General features: G+C 34.9%; 1 protein-coding gene across 1 annotated transcript in view; it reads left to right on the top strand.

The window, feature by feature from the left end:
• The window catches only part of NEK10 (NIMA related kinase 10), an 85,763-nt gene that overhangs the window by 24,423 nt on the left and 44,106 nt on the right, over window positions 1-17,234 (top strand). The window contains exons 21-23 of the mRNA XM_072329234.1: window positions 169-290; window positions 509-611; window positions 7,746-7,821. Of these exons, the coding sequence (XP_072185335.1) occupies window positions 169-290; window positions 509-611; window positions 7,746-7,821 (301 nt within the window). The remainder of the gene's footprint in view (window positions 1-168; window positions 291-508; window positions 612-7,745; window positions 7,822-17,234) is intronic.

Genomic DNA, 17,234 nt, shown 5'->3' with positions numbered 1-17,234 from the left:
TTAGTGATTTTATGACAAATTGGAAAAACATGGAATGAAACTGTAATGTACAAAAAATCTTAAAATGAAAAAAGAACAGCTTAAAAATATATATTTTAGCCCCAAATACTCCATTATCAAATGCCTTCTGTATGAATGTATTTTTTAATTGAAGTTTCTTCTGTGTAGATGACAGACTGTACATAGTCATGGAACTCATAGATGGGGTGCCACTGGGAGAACACTTTCACTCTTTGAAGGAAAAGCAACAACAATTTACAGAAGAAAGAATATGGAATATATTCATCCAAGTAAGTAAGAGGCACACATATATATATATATATATATATATATATTTTTCACTAGGACTTGTCTACCAGTGGTTACTAGCTCCATTTATGTTTGTTAGGCTAATAATAAGCAAAATAATAGTTATATCAGGCACTAATACCTGATATGAATGTAATTTGATTTGACTTCACCTAAGTTATTACAAATCTTTGTAAAGCTCTTTCTGTTTGTTTATAAGCTTTGCCTAGCTCTTCGTTATTTACATAAAGAGAAGAGGATTGTTCATCGAGATCTCACTCCGAACAACGTTATGCTGGGGGATAAAGACAAAGTTAAAATTAGTAAGTAGAACTCTTTTACTTAAGAGAACTTCCTATGATGAAAGTAAGTAGAATTTCTTCACTGAAACTCACAGAAGGTTTCAGATTGAGGCATTGGCCACCATACTTGGAAGCTAGTAAATTGTTATATATATTATATATGTTATTATAAATTATGTTTGCTAAAATATTTTCTATCGCAGCTTGTGTGATCATATGATTGCTGCCTCTAGATGTTACCAGACTTTTTTTTTTTTTTTTTTTTTTTTTGCCGCTGTGTCTATCTAATATGACCAAGGAGATCCAAACCCAACCCTATAGTTATATGTCAAGATAATTAGATTATATAGCCAGTGCTAATGAGCATGCAGAATAAAATGACCATCTGTCCCATTCCACTCTCACCACACGACTGTAAGTATCCATCAATTGTTCTGTGCTCAGCTGCAGTAAGATTCTGTATGTCAGGCTACCGTGATGAAAATTCTTGTTGTATATTTCTACAATCTCTGTGCTGTGAGAAAGTGACCCAGTGATGTGTCAGGGTAGGATTTGAAAGCTGCAGATGTGTGAACACTGCTCTACTCTATGTCAAAATTTTACTCTTTGAACGAATTAATACAACTAGAAATTTACATCAAGAATCACAAACGATTGAGGTACCGTAGATTTTAATGTTCTGAAAGAATTCCTGCATGACTTCTTAATGCTTATGATACAGAACCAAGTATTTGAATATTGCAGAGTTGTTATGAGAACTCTTGATGCAAAAATTAATTTATCTCCTTTACAAATAAAGGGAAAAAGCAGACCTATGCACACACCAACTGCAAAACTATAATCAGTGATCTATAATAAGCAAATCTATTTAGCAGCTGTCATTTTATAGTATTTATGCCTGATGTGTTACATATTTAAATTCATTCGTGATTAATTTGTATTACTTCAAAGCTCTGAATGTTATAGCTTTGAAAGAAGGTAATTTAATGCAACATTTCTCCCTGAATGATGAAAATAAATAATCAGAACATGTTGAAGTATACTATGTTTTTGTATCTTATACCAAGACACTGCCACTGAGGGGCACTCTTGTCTTAGTTTAACACCATTGCCATAGTTTTAGTCTGAACGAAATCTATAAAAGCAAAAATGTATTTTTAAATATAAGCCCAAAATTAACTTTGAAAAGCTTTATATGGCTAACAAGGATTTATAGATACTGAAGAAATGGAAAAAAAAAAAACCAAACAAAAAAAAAAAAACAAAAGAAACTTACTTTCTACAATGATTGGTACAAAACTATTATGCAATATTTAAACAAAGATTTTATTTCACACATTAATTAGTACCAGTTGGTATTGCATTTTCAGAGGGAGCTGAAGTCCTTTTATCTATTTCTTCCAAATTTTGCTGGCATTTCTCCTTTACAGTCATAATGAAAATTCAAAAAATTCCTTTCCACTTGTAGCAAATATGTACTATGTGTTGCTGTATTACATCTAACACAGAGTCCCAATACTGGAGCATTTATGTCTTGTATTTGTGTACATTATCCATGATTACTGATGATTTCAAATGGCTCCAGATGAAAGTCAAGCAAAGATGGAAGCATATGCTCAAATATTGCAAAATCTTAAATCTGCCTCTGCAGTGAATTCAACCTATTAGTTTTTATAAAATACGAGGATTTTCTTCACAGATCTGCTCAGAACTGTAGTCCTGTGTTTACAAGCTGCACAGACATCCTGAAAGGTGTGAGTTTGCTTTTCTGGAGTATTTCAAATCCTAAAACTGTCCCAGATTTGCATTGATCTTTCTAGAGTAATACCTGACTTTGTAATTAAGGTATTGTTTGCGACAGTCCAAATTATTTTGCTTCATAAAATAAGCTTGTGTATCTCACAAAGCTGCTTTTTTTCATCCACCTCAGTAAGTCCTTCTGGAAATAACAACACTTGTTAATCTTTTGCTTTGAGAACAAGGCTGACAATATAACAAAGGCATTTCATTCCTTTCTAGCTAAAATTCTTCAAATACATTGTTTTGTTTTTAACATTACAGTAGCTTAGCTTTAGTTTTGGACACCCATGGTAGATTTTGATTTAACAAAACTAAAGTTTAAGAAAAAATAAAGTAAGCATGAATATGTATTTGAACACAAGTGAGATCTGAACCACTTGTGTTCCAAATCCTATGAAGGTGTCTTATACAGATTCTGAGTTTATTTTGGTTGCGAAGGAAGGGAATGCATGGTGTTGAAGATGTTTCTACATTGCAGTTAGTGCATGCAAAGAAAAAAGCTGCTGAAGAATTATGCTTGTGTGTCTTGGAAATTGCAGAGAAACTGTTGCATAGGGGAGGTTCTTGTATAACATTCCAGCATTACTTGGTAGTCAGGGTTCTATGGTGAGAGTAATCTAAATACAATGTCTTAGGCAGAGAACATAGCAACTACTTTCACACAGTGTAAGATTAAGCTCTGAAGAGACTTCACGAGATGGTCTTTGAGTATCCCTTCAACAGGTTTCTCTGCAATAAAAGACAGGTTTTCTTCTATATGTTGGTACAGCATTTCAATATAGTTAATTGACCTACAAATACCACAAAAATATAAATGTTAACATACACATATGTCACTCTGAAAGTAGTGCCTTCTATTTATTACCACAGAAAATGCAACAGACGTGAAGAGCACAATAACACTATTTGATAGAGAAAATTCTCATCTACAGAACAGTGTTTTTCAACACAGTCACCACCATTAGCTGTGCATTTTTGCCAGTGGTGAACAAGAGCCTGTGTGCTGTGCTCATAAAAATCTGCACCAGTGGAGATGACCTGCTGTTTCACAGTTGCTATGATGGCATCGTTGCTGGAATGCACTGCTGACCACGTCACTGTGCCCATGTCCACTGTTTGGTCACATTCATCTTCAGCAAGCATCAATGACTGTCAATGGGTGCAGTTTTTTTTCTGCGTGGAGAAATTCACCTTTGCTTCTTTTGTACTTCTGTGTCATGTTACATTCTGTCAGACGGCCCCTGTGCTGCCATCTTTCACATGGCAACAGCATGTAATGAAATATTGATGAGAAGGTTCAACCTCTGATGCCATACCACTATCTGCCTCTAACACTGTGGGCCAACTCAATTTAACAGGAGGCATTAATTTTGGAGCAGCCCTCATACTAACTTGTAATTTCATAAAACATCTCATTCTAGATTGCTAGAAAAGTATTGCTGAAATTGAATTCATCTTGGTTGATTGGGCTGAATATCTGATTTATAGTTTTTCATTTAAAAAAATGCAATGAGCATATCCAGAGAAATTTCAGATGCAACCCGAGCAAAAGTTGTATTGTACATGTTTTGCAAAGTGTTTTAGAGATTGACCCCATATTGACTGTCACTCTCAGTTCAGTTTGCTCAGCTTTCTATATTGCATTTAGAAGCTAGAGATTTCTGAATTTAAAATGTGTATCTGTTTTTATGGCAGCTATATTACTGCAGCAATATTTTGTTTCTAGCATTGCATATTTCTGTTTAGAGCTCCCTAGCTGAGTCTACAGGACAAAACAGAAGATCACACTTCTTTTCTTCAGTAGCATCTACTTTCAGTTAGGTTTGGATCTTGGTGGTCCAAGGGGTCTGTGTGGAATCACTTTCATACCTTTCAGATCCGTTATCTACCAGATTTGTGAAGATTTCTGTACACTCATTTGGGTGGCATGCTCTTTTTTGCAGTTTGCAGAAAGGATCTTTATGAAACTGTGTGAAACCTAAGATTATTATATAGCAGTAGAATACCAGATTTGACACAAATCATCTGTCTGATATACTAGTTCTAGCATGCAGCCAGGTTGCGGCAGAAGAACTGAAACTTCAGGAGTTCCACTAATGCCAGTTGTTGGAAGAAAGCTTCCTGTTAATTTTCTGCCTTGGTTGCTGAGTGCAATTTTTAAAAGACCTATTGCTTCCTGATTCTGTGCCATAAAGGCAGTCTCCAAGAAGTAAAGTGATACAACTTTACAAGTCTTTTGTGTTAGTCACTACTTTGTGGAAACGCTTACAACAATGCTATTTTTTTTTTTGTTAGCCGTCTTCATTAACAGAGTTACTACTCTTCATACCATGGTTTAAGGAAGTGCTCCTAGTACTTAGTTTTCAAAGCTTCCTTAATAACCTCAGTGAAGTTATCAGCTTGTTTATATTCACTCTATAAATCAAATGTTCTAAATGGCACCAATAGGTGCCTTGAAAGCACAAACACATTGCTCTCCACAAATCCCATTTCTATGCGGGGAGCAATGCTAGTGTTCTTAAGTGCAGAAGTTACAAACTTCACAAAACTGACAATAGGCTGAGATTATGAAGCACTGATACTACCACAAAGAAAGGCAAATAACAGAGTAGCCAAGAAGGTGGTTTTGGGAATGCTGAGAAATGAATTCTCTTCTCATTCTATTGATGGAAAAGAGTAGAATAATTATTCACTGCTGTTGATTAAATTTATCTTGACTGTAGGACATGCTTTTATGGAAAACAAAGTTCTGTCTTTATGTTTTAGATCACTGTAACATGGTAACTTCAACATAAAACCAGATTATCTGGCTACTTATTGGTTTCTCTTTTGTCAGAGTTCCTATTAAGCACAAGATGTACCAGTGTGATTAGTATTGCTGTAAATAATGACACTATTTCTGCCAGCAAACACTGTTCTTGATAACTAAAAATTTGAAGGGCAAATATCTATAATTATGATGATCACTTCTGATCTTCAGTAAATAAGTACTTCTGTATATATTTTGTGTTATTAAAATGAGCAGCCTAACACTTGTTCAGGCTCTTGAGGAAAGAAGTAAGAGGAAATGAAAAACAAATACTATATTTTAGGATATTGAGCTTAGATAACTTATTGCTATTACTAGTAATGCAAGGATAGATCAGTATACAAATAGAAAAGAAACTCATTTGTCTTTCTGTTAAATAAAATGACTCACTCCAATTTATAGGAGGGAGAGGAGGTTCTTTGGTATATGTATACCTGGCGTGAGATTAAGAAACAATGGTTCAAATGTTGTTCCGACCAGTTTATTTCAAGTCTTAATCAGGGAGATGGGAAAGGGGGGACGGACAATTTAGGGTGTTAGGGAAGGAAAGGCAGGCTATAGAAAAGCTAGAAAGAGACAAGAATGGCGTAAATTGGGCATAATTCACTACCAGGATCCAGCAGTGGTCCCCTTGCAAGATGTTTCAATGGTCTGCGGCAAAAGTGCAAGGGGGGAGAGCAGCAGCAACATGGCCAGCCTTGGGCAGCAAGTGGGTAGCAGGAAGAATCCACAGGCTAAGTCCGAGAGGGAGCAGGCAGCAGGATTCAGGTAGCAGGCCCAAGAGAGTCCAAGCTTCTAGAAATGCCTATTCTATGACTTCTTCCCATGCAAGTTAATATTTTCTGGAACAATCTTACTTAGAAGACTTCAGTGTCACTCATTCTGCTACCCTAAACACAACATAAGTGTGTGAAAACAATTACAGAAGAGTTTCAGAATCTAAGAGACTGTGATTGCATAATTCTGTGTTAATTTTAGTGTTTATGTTTATCATAAAGCAGATTATTCTGTGCATTCCGTTCTGTAGTTGTAGCAGAACCAATTGTATTTTGGAGCATCTGCGCATCTTAATGGTGTTAAAGCAGTTTAGTAGTGTTTGGGAAAGATTATTACCATTTTTTTAATTTTTAAAAATATCATTGAAAAAGGTATTTTCTCTTCATTTTTGAGGACTCCCAGATAAATAATCACTGATGTTGTATTAAGATGCACTACTTCTTGCAGAACTGGGATGTCCAGCTCTCCCATTTTTTTTCCTTAATATTTCAAGCACCAGGAACCAAACTTGTTGAATGATCTAATGTCTTAATACTGTCTTGATGGAAAATTATGTGAAAGGTTCCAAGGATGGGGATTTAGAACAATTTACTCAAAGTAATTGAGAGAAGTTTCAACATTACAATCATGTTTGATTCTATTGGGATTAATAGCTCTTAGAGTGAAATATCCAAGATGTATTTAACTTGAGGGCAAAATGGAGATCTATTGCTGATCCTGTTAATTCAGCATTTTTTCTGTTTACACTTTCTGAGCACCACGGAGTCAGTCCTTTGAGCATTTTATTCAAATAAGAATCATCTGTGGCCTGGGTACCTAGATATGGTTTTCTTACTGAATAGAAATATTCTGATCTAAAATCCTTATTACCTATCTCACTGTGAAAATAACTGGAATGGGAATGCAATGGGTTCTGCTGTACTTTTCTTAACATACTCTGTATGTTCCATGTGGAACAGGAGCCTTAAAATATTTTAAATGATATTCTTTACCACACAGATCATAGCAATTCTGAAGTAGAATTGAAATGATTTATTATAAACTGTTGACAAGTGCAATGATTTTCCTTTACTGTTTGCACTTAGATTTATTGAAATGCATTCTATCTTATGTGCATCATTGCATGGATACGATGGTATAATACTGAACTGAAAAAAATAAACTCGATCTACTTGCATGAAACTTACAAGTATGATCTCTAAAGACAGTGTAGCAATTTTGTGAAAGAATAACTGATGAAAGTCAGAAGACACTCATATTAACATAACTGCATGATCATCTTATCTAGAGCTTTTAGCATAAAATAATGATAAGATCCATCATTATTTCTTAACAAAAGCAGTCTTTTAATGAGAACTTTAAGATCATCTATACTCTGTGGAAGTTGAAATTCTAAGAAAGTATTTCCCAGCTATTTATCATAACTTGAAGGAAGGCCAAATCATTTCCAATATCTTTACATTATTTTTCCATTAATTTGGGCATTATAGCACTGCATTTTAGATACAGCTTCCACTGTCATACAGTTGACTGGAACATGGAGTTGGCCATGTAGGTTGGATTGAAAACATCAGAGGTTTGCTTATAACATTTTCAAAGGTGATAGGCTTGATCCAAGTGAGTGTCATGTGGAAACAAGAAAACAGTCCAGTGCAACACTGTGAAATGCAGAATACGAACTGAAGAAAAAATAATCAACTAATAATCTTTCCTCCACTGATTGTCATTGGTGTGTGAATATTTTCTTTTTCTTTTTTTTTCTTTTGTAGCTGACTTTGGTCTTGCAAAGCAAAAGCAAGAAAACAGCAAACTTGCATCAGTAGTGGGAACCATTCTATACTCTTGGTAAGTACTACTGCATACAACATTGTGGAATGACTTCCATCTTCAGGGTGGTTTGTTTGTTCTTTTTTTGTTTCAGAGCAAACAAACAAGTTGTGGTGGAGTAAGGTACAAGGTGCAAGTTACCCACATACAGATATTCTGTGGTAGTTGCTTGCCAGCCATTTTTTCTCTTGCCTCTTCTTGTGCATTGGTAGTAATGAGTTAAGTTGGAAGAAAAATGAAATATCTCCTGTTCTGAGGTAACTTATTCATCTACCTATAGCCTTAAGAAAAAATAAATGAATTTTCAAGAAAAAAAGGTAGGTGATTGAGGCTTCAATATTCAGCTACATTGTACATGTGAGCAATTTACTTTTTGAAAAATCTGAAATTTTTTGTAGTGAGTTTGTTTTGGATCAGTAGGCATTTGGTTTTAATAATTAAATTAAAATACTTTTCTGTTTCAAAATTTCAGAGTTGAGAAAGCAAAACACAGATATTGTTTGCAATTTACATTTAGTAAGTGCATAAATGATTGCTTTCATGCTTTGCTTCACACAATACATTGTTCAGTTTGCAGAATGAGCTGCAGTTCCCTTTGGCATCCCATCTGTGGACAAGCCAATGTGAGGGACCATTTCATGTTAAAATTCATTACCAATATAGCTACCCATGTTCCTACATGAATATTGCCTTGTGTTTTGTTTTGATGGCATAGATAGCATTTCCTGTCCACAGGGTTCACCTCAGTATGTCTGTAGTGTATGAGTGCATTAGATGCATATTGGATTCTCTCAAACACAGTTAATTGTGAGCAGGACAGAGTTGACTTCTATGTTATTTATGTATGGATAACTATATGCCATCTAGCTGAGATTGGTGTGTTACCAACAGAAGTGAGCAAACAAAATCAGAGTAAAAATCTAACTAGGGGAAAGCGCTAATCCCAATATTCATCTAATGACAGTTGGTCTGTTCTGGACAAGTCATTTATGTTCAGAATTTCTGATAACTGAAATTCTAAAATCTGAAATTAATCAGTTAATTACTAATTGGTATCATAGTTCCAGTTCTCTCTTGTGTAAGATTATTGGTTAATCTTTGCCTCTCCTTACTAGAGTTTTATTTCAGAAATAGGTCTATAATATGTTCAGCCAGAGCAGGTAAAAATATTCCTTATTCCTACACAGGCTTGTTCCAGCTTCTTTGCAACACCTTTTTACATACAGCTGCTGTTTCTTCAGCATCTTCCTGTTTCTTCTACTCAGTGTTTAGTTTCCTTAAGTCAGAAGCTGGCTTTCTGCTTCCTCTTCTAGAAATTTCCTGTTGTTCTTATTCCCCTTACCATAATTTGCCACTTCCAGCTCTGTAAAGTGGAGCTTATTTGATGTAGGAAATTAAAAAAGCAAAAACAATCAATGACAGATAAACAAACCAAGAATGCTGCACAACATGCTACCTATAATATGTTTTGTGTTTTCACCAGAACTTTTCATTCACAAAGTATTTGCCAATCAGGATAAAAAACTTATGCAACATAATATCCTAAGCAAAACTGAAAGTGGCTTCGTCCCATATTATTTCTGAGATCAGCACTGTGCCTGAGGCAGTGACAGAATTTAACAAGCCTTTTGTAACATTGATCGTCAGTCTTCTTTTCTGATGATCACGTGTGATGGCTGTACAGCTACCCCAGTTCTTGTCTCATGTCCTTGTAATAAGTTATTAAAAGTTCTGGGCTAATAAAGGGACTATTAGTGGTTCTTCTGAGTTAGGAAGAAAGCTCAGGAACTCAGAATTTTGCCAAATGAAAATAATTAATGTTGCCACTTCTGAGACTTTTCACTTGAGATTTCCTAGACATCACTAACTCTTAAACGGCTCCAGAAGTGATCCCTTGTAATGTGTTAAATATTTAAGTCCATATCTTAAAGTGCATATCCTGCAACTGGGTAAGGCAATTACAATGATGCATTAATTTGTCCCCCCTGAATTCTCTAGTAGTATAGCACAAACCATGAGTGATGGTTTGTGTAGTTAAGAGTTGTAATATTTTGATGTAATTATCTCCTTATTATCTTTTTGTAGCTTCTTAATAGAATTGGGTTTTGTTCACTTTTCCCCGGGCAGCTGTTGATGGGAACTTAATGTGGTTTTTCAAATAAGTTATTTGCAAAGTGTTTGCAAGCTGCAGCAATCTTTGGAATTTTCAAGTTCTGAACCCTGTCCCAGTGATCCTCAGGGCCATAAGTTTCTTGTCCTGTCTACATTCACTTCTTTTTTCTCCTATTCAATTCTGTGTGAAATGTAACTGATGTCTTCAGGTCTTTTCATGTTTTGTAAGAAAAAAATTACAGATTTGAATAAACACACACACAAATATATATAAATGATTGCTTACACAGTATTTATTTTTCTTGTCTTGTCTTCATTCATGAAGGGTACATCAGGGCTTTGCTAAGTTATTTAGCAGTAGGTATAAAGGTAACCTTTCACTTATAGATTTCATCTTCTTAGTAAGTAATTTTTTTGAGAGGGTATTACTTTTCAGTTCTACTCTGCGGGCCATATCATAGAGGCAGTGATCCTAGCCTGCATGCAATCAGAAGACAGAACAAAGAGAGGCTGCTGGTGTCTTTGCATTTAAAATGTTTACTGGCATGAAATTTAAAGTGATGAGTAAAGCACTAAAGTCTTTCCAGTACCGCAGCCATTTAAAAACGTTAAAAACGTTTTGCAAACAACTGAATGAGTGGATTACCACCTTTGATGTATTTGGCTGGTACTGTGCATGACAGAGGGTGTTTCGTTTTTGTTTTTTTTTTTTTTTTAATATAGAAACTTGTTCACAAATGACTGACAGTTTTTTTAACAGAAGCAATCAGGCTGAAGGGCAGAAGTTAAAGAGTATAGACTTAATCAGCGCTTGAACTATTTTTCTTTTTCTTTTTCTCTTCTCTTCTCTTCTCTTCTCTTCTCTTCTCTTCTCTTCTCTTCTCTTCTCTTCTCTTCTCTTCTCTTCTCTTCTCTTCTCTTCTCTTCTCTTCTCTTCTCTTCTCTTCTCTTCTCTTCTCTTCTCTTCTCTTCTCTTCTCTTCTCTTCTCTTCTCTTCTCTTCTCTTCTCTTCTCTTCTCTTCTCTTCTCTTCTCTTCTCTTCTCTTCTCTTCTCTTCTCCTTTCCTTTCCTTTCCTTTCCTTTCCTTTCCTTTCCTTTCCTTTCCTTTCCTTTCCTTTCCTTTCCTTTCCTTTCCTTTCCTTTCCTTTCCTTTCCTTTCCTTTCCTTTCCTTTCCTTTCCTTTCCTTTCCTTTCCTTTCCTTTCCTTTCCTTTCCTTTCCTTTCCTTTCCTTTCCTTTCCTTTCCTTTCCTTTCCTTTCCTTTCCTTTCCTTTCCTTTCCTTCTTTTTATTGTATTTATTTTATTTTATTTTATTTTTGGATGATTTAAATGGAGGTAAATGGCTTTAAAGTAATCAAAATATTGGGATTACTTACTTTGCAAGAACTGCAATATTAGTTCCTGCAGATAAAAAGGGAAGGGTAGAGAGAAAGAGCTATGTGACAAGACAGCATTGTCATTTTAGAGTGGCAGAAATTTGTTTCTTCTGAATTGACAGGAAAATGGCTCTGGGGAGTTTGAATTGCAACTTACCCTTCTTGGAGGAGTACAGAGACAAAATAATAACTGTCAAAATAAATAGTGGCTGATAGTTACTTTTTAGACTTGGCTGTATGTTATTATGCAGGCTTAGATAAAAACATATCTGTGTACCAAATATGACCTGTCAAAGACAGTACTGAGTCGATTTCTTAATCTAACTTATTGAAAACTAAATCATCACAAATAACAGCAGACACAGTTTTATGTTTAGATAGGAGCTTACAAATTATTTTTTGCAATTGTAATATTTTCAAATTCTAATTCATACCATTCTTATTCTAATATCACACTAATTAAATTCCTTTTAATTGTGTCCTTGAATTAAAAAATCCAACAGATTAGAATACAAAATATATCAAATGGATTTGTTTACGCTTAATACATAAAAAATTGAGGAGATGACTGCATTAGGGAATTGGTAATGAATTCTGAAGTGATTTTACAGCTCATAAATCATCAGAAACAATCTGTTCCAAGTTGATGGTGACAGGGTCTTTATTATCCAGCTGTCTTGAAGGCCTTCCAAAAAAGACGCGGCCAATTGTGACTATTAAAAAAAAAAAAAAAAAAAAAAAAAAGGAGTGAGTGGTCAATGGAACAATGTTTATTTTTATGTATACCCACCACCCACCACTTATTTGTTTCACAAAGTGGATTGTAACTTATGAAGAAGGTGTATAAAAAAAAAGAGGTGAAGAGATGCAAGTAAAAATTTGTTGAGTCTTGCTTACAGTAACTGTTTTTGTCATTTAATATGCATACAGAATTTTTACAGCAAAAAACCTAGGAAGCATTGTAAATTTTGAGTTTGGTTGGCGTGCAATTCCTTAAGAACTTGAATGATCTTGAAAAGTTGTTGAAAAACTGTAAAGAAGAGCAGACCTCTTAGTTGTCATTAAGAAGCAGGTAACAGCATTCCATACTGTTAACCATATTTTGTGATTTTATCATGATCCTTCTGAAACATCATTGTTCTAAAATGTCAGGGAACAAGTACTCAAAACAATACAGAAAGTTTTCTCCTCCTTTTTTCTTTCTTTTAAGGAAAATAATATTTCTTTGTAATTAAAGCTAGTACTGTATTTTTGTATTTTCCGTTATTGTTATGGCTGTGAAAGAGGATTCCTGGATCTTAATTTCTTTTTCTGGAGTACACATTCAGTCTGTGTACTGTGTTATATTACCTAAGCCTCATTGAACAGCTGGCTCTTGGAGAGGACATTTGCTTTGATTAAAAGAGTGACAGAAGTTGAATAATCATTTCAGTATATGAATACTGCATTTTTATAAGAGGATCTTCTGAAAGTCATTTAATAGAAGTATTTACTCTGATAATGAAACATAGCAGTGAAATGTAATTGTGATAGAGCAGCTTTAGTTTAGGCATTAGTTTATAATAAGGTATGTCAGCAAAAAGCTCTGTGCAATTTGAGGTGGGAATCCTCAGGGACGGTATAACCAAAGACCAGCAGATAATACAGTCTCTTTTTACCTCAGTGCAACTTGACACAGAACATTGTTTTATTATGGACATGCCATTCCAAAAAAGGTAAACAGGATGAATTTCAGGGAATAACATTAAAAGTAATTGACAGTGATTGACTTATAAAAAGAAACCTAACATGTCTGAAGTTTTTACAGTTGTTATAAGGTAACTGAGTTTGACTAAGTAACAACAATAGGTTCACATTTGAAATACAGACAACACCACATCCAATCTTAGACAAACTTTTACATGGGATATGATGTAAAACAGAGTAAGAAAGCTTGAAAACCTCTGTACTGATATCTGGACAAACGTTTCAGTAGAGATGATAGAAGTCCCTACCTAAAACATAATACTATCCATGAGAGAATGCTACATTCTTTGATTGAAAGAATGCCACTTTGGAAGTAATGTGAACTAGTTCATACAGATATATTTGTTCTGTCTATGGATTCAAAGAAGGGAAGGGTTTTGCTAAAAAATGCATAGAAGTGCCTTACAAAGTCAAAGCACAGGTTTTCTTGATGAAAGTGCATGTGAAAACATGTAGGTTAGTTTATGCCTGTTTTCTGACAAGTGAGTGCTGCTGATATGGCTTCTAGAGTTCAATGCTTGAGAAAAATATAAAAGAGTAGAGTATGTAATGGCTTTATAAACTTTGTGATAAATTTAAACTTCTATCTGAAAGAGTGAGAACTATTCTGCCAGGACAATATATTGTAAACAAACAATGTATTTCTTGGAAATAATTTGTTCTATGGGACTTGTATCACATTTCTTTTAATATTTGCCTCTTTTGACTTAATGGCTAAAGATTCTGTATTTATAATCACTTTGGAACAGATAACTATGATTAAACTCTTTATTATAATAATGAACTTTTCATCAAGCTCATATATGAGCTTGTAAACATCTTTAAGTTCAGTGCTACTGGTATTTGTTTGCTAGAGTTATTTCTCTTTCATTTGTCTTATAAGTAATGTCAAATGAGCTACACTGAGATGAACTTTATTATTACTCTGCCATCTGAACTGCAGGACTTGAAGAGCTTTGGTGGGTTTAATCATCTTGGGTTAAGCTGCCTTTAATTATATTTTTCACAGAGGAAACTCAAATTTTCTACATGTAGAGTCCTCAAACACCTTAGTTGTGGACAGCCATTGCTTGCAGAAGCATCATAAAGAGGATGAATATTATTAATACCCCATGATTTTAGACAGATAGATGTTTGTGTTTGAAAAATATATCTGTTCTTAAGAAAGTTTATTTTTCCCATACTACAGATCAAAGTCTAGATTCTCCACTATTTCAGCTCCATGAACATAGGTCAATGATTTTATAACTAAAGAGGTAATACAGTATTATCTAGAGATGTAATGGTGAGTTTTGCCATATGCCCTTGCTTGCAAGCAAGCAATTGGTACAGTTTTGTAGAGGTCAAGATGCCCAGTTATTAAACTGAGAGATGTAACTTGAAAATGAGTTGCTAAAGGCCTTTATTTATTCCTGAAAGGAATTCTAGTGAGAATGTAGAGAAGAAAAATGTGGAATTAAGTACTTTTATCATCATAGGATCATGTGACTGTTCAGTTTACATTGGTTCTCCTGTTTTGTTTCTGGATACTTTCTCATGTATGTTAGGTTCCAGGAAATCTGAATACTTACGGTCATCTAATTGGTATGTTGCTGTCAGCAAGTAATCTCTATGTGACTGGATTTCATTTTGCTTTGATGTAGTTATCAAAAAACTAGACATCTAATTCAAGTCAAGCAGTTAGATGACTTCTGAAAGCAACAGGGGAAAGAAAAAAGTCATTTCCATAATGAATTTCATCCTATCTATCTTAAGCAGCTATTTTAGGGTGAGATGAATCAAAGTCTCAATGTGCTTGTCTCTCTCCATTTGCGACAGAGGGAGCTGGAACACTAACTTATCATAAATCTAATTTTCAGGAGTTTAATTTTAGGTGAAATTAACACCTTATGTGAAATTGGTTTTTCGAGATTTAAGTTTATTTTTGAGTCATTGTAAAATTGGATTTGCTACTGCTTGTAGTCATATTCTTGCAGATAATTATTTTTTCATATCTCCCTTTCAGTTTTAAATATTCATGTGATTTCTTGTTAAGCTTGGCTGTCTTGTACAAAGTACACTGAATGAAATTCATTCTACAAGCCATATGAGCAAATCATTTAGCACTTTTAAGTGTTCAGATTACTGTTAAATTGAGAGAAGACAAAAGGCTTTTCCTTCTGTTGATCTGTTTGTAAAGTTACAGATTTGTGGCCAATCCCTAAAGCATTTTGTAGGAAATTGTGATTGTAATTCACTGGAAAATTTGTGTCTGATTAGAAGGAACCAGTTCTGAAAACTATCTGTCACAGAATTATAGGATAGTAGAATCTGTTGAGATGGAAGGCACCTTTAAATGTCATCTAGTCCAACTCCTCTGCAATGAACAGGGACACCTACACCAACATCAGGGTGCTCAGAGCCCCATCCAGCCTAATCTTGACTGCCTCTAGGGCTGGGGCATTCACCACATGTCTGGGCAGGCTGTTCCAGTGCTTCACAACCCTTACCATAAAAGCCTTTTTCTTATATCCAATCCTCTCTTTTAGTTTAAAACAATTTCCCCTTGACCTGTTACAGCTGACCCATGATGCACAGTATCAGCACCTTTTGGAATGTTTCGGTTTCTGTGTACATGGGTAACACTTTCCCACAACATATAAATATAATTTATCTACAGCGTTTCTGTTAAAACTGACAGCCTGACATTCTGCTAGTTATTTTTATATGCTTAAGAATACTAGATGTGTTGTCCATGAGATGATGCTTGCCTCCAGTAATATAAATAAAAATTACATTGAAAAGAGATTTTTATTTTTCAGGTTTCAATTTCTGACTTTTACCTCCTCATCCTGTATTAGACTTTGTTCCATGATGCATTTGAAGGAAAAGTCAGTATAAATTAGCACTTCAATGTGTTTTTCTGTTTTATGTCTCCCAGAAGTATGTAATACTGGAACACTAGACTACATAACGGATGTCACTTTGATTTTTCCTTGTATTTACCCAGACATGCACATAATAATCTTAGAAATTCAGAGACATAAAACCAGTTGAAACAATCATACAATTTTGAGCTTAACTAGATAATTTTTTCTTTAAATGTTAATGTAAAATGTGCTTCTTTATAACATAAGTTAGCAATAGAAAAATCACCTTTTCTGATAGGGCCTTTAAGACTTTTAAAATTGTCTTGAAATAAGTTAAAAATAATAAAAGTCTAGAAACATACAGTAGTTTTATACGCTGTCAGAAAACTTTTCTTCCAGATCCACATATATAATGTGTAAACAAGGTCAAATTCAGACTGAACTGGATCATTAGAAAATATTTTGCCAATATATCTATATATTGTACTTGTGTCTGTACCCTGATGAGAGGAAATAACACTGCAAGTACATTTTTAACTTTTAAAAAGCTTATAGAAACCCCTCAGCTGGGCAGTTTCATGGGCTATTATGTGCAGCTCCAATACTTGTGGTCAGTTTGTAAAGGGTTCTTAAATGTTGATAACCCAGGCCTTTGCATCGTGTCGAGTGTCCTTCCCTTCCCTTCCCTTCCCTTCCCTTCCCTTCCCTTCCCTTCCCTTCCCTTCCCTTCCCTTCCCTTCCCTTCCCTTCCCTTCCCTTCCCTTCCCTTCCCTTCCCTTCCCTTCCCTTCCCTTCCCTTCCCTTCCCTTCCCTTCCCTTCCCTTCCCTTCCCTTCCCTTCCCTTCCCTTCCCTTCCCTTCCCTTCCCTTCCCCCCTCTCCTCCCTTCCTTTCTTTTTTTTTCTTTTTTCCCCCAAGGTAGGTAAGTAGTACTGTAATCATTTCCCTGCTAGATTTCTGAAATACAGTATTCACAAAATACTGTTCTGGCTGGAAAATTCTAGAAGCTCAAAATATGTTTTTATGCATATATATGTATATATATATATATGTATATATGTTTTTATGTATATATATGTCCATATATGCAAATGGACATAGATTGCTCACAAAGTAATGCCTCCTATTTGTTTCCATGGGAGCTACAACAGATACAGAAAACAATAACACTGCTTGATAGAGCAAATTCTCAGGTACAGAACACTATTTTTCAACATACCACCATTATTAACCAATTTGCACAGATGAGTAGATTGAGATGTTCTTTGTTTTGTGGAGTGATAGTTGTGCATAGCCATCCAGAACATGTCTTGTGTTTCACATCACTGTTGTCACTGCTGAAATGCATCA

The sequence above is a fragment of the Excalfactoria chinensis genome, chromosome 2, assembly GCF_039878825.1.
Source record: "Excalfactoria chinensis isolate bCotChi1 chromosome 2, bCotChi1.hap2, whole genome shotgun sequence".
Taxonomy (NCBI): domain Eukaryota; kingdom Metazoa; phylum Chordata; class Aves; order Galliformes; family Phasianidae; genus Excalfactoria; species Excalfactoria chinensis.
This window is presented reverse-complemented; position numbering and strand designations above follow the sequence as displayed.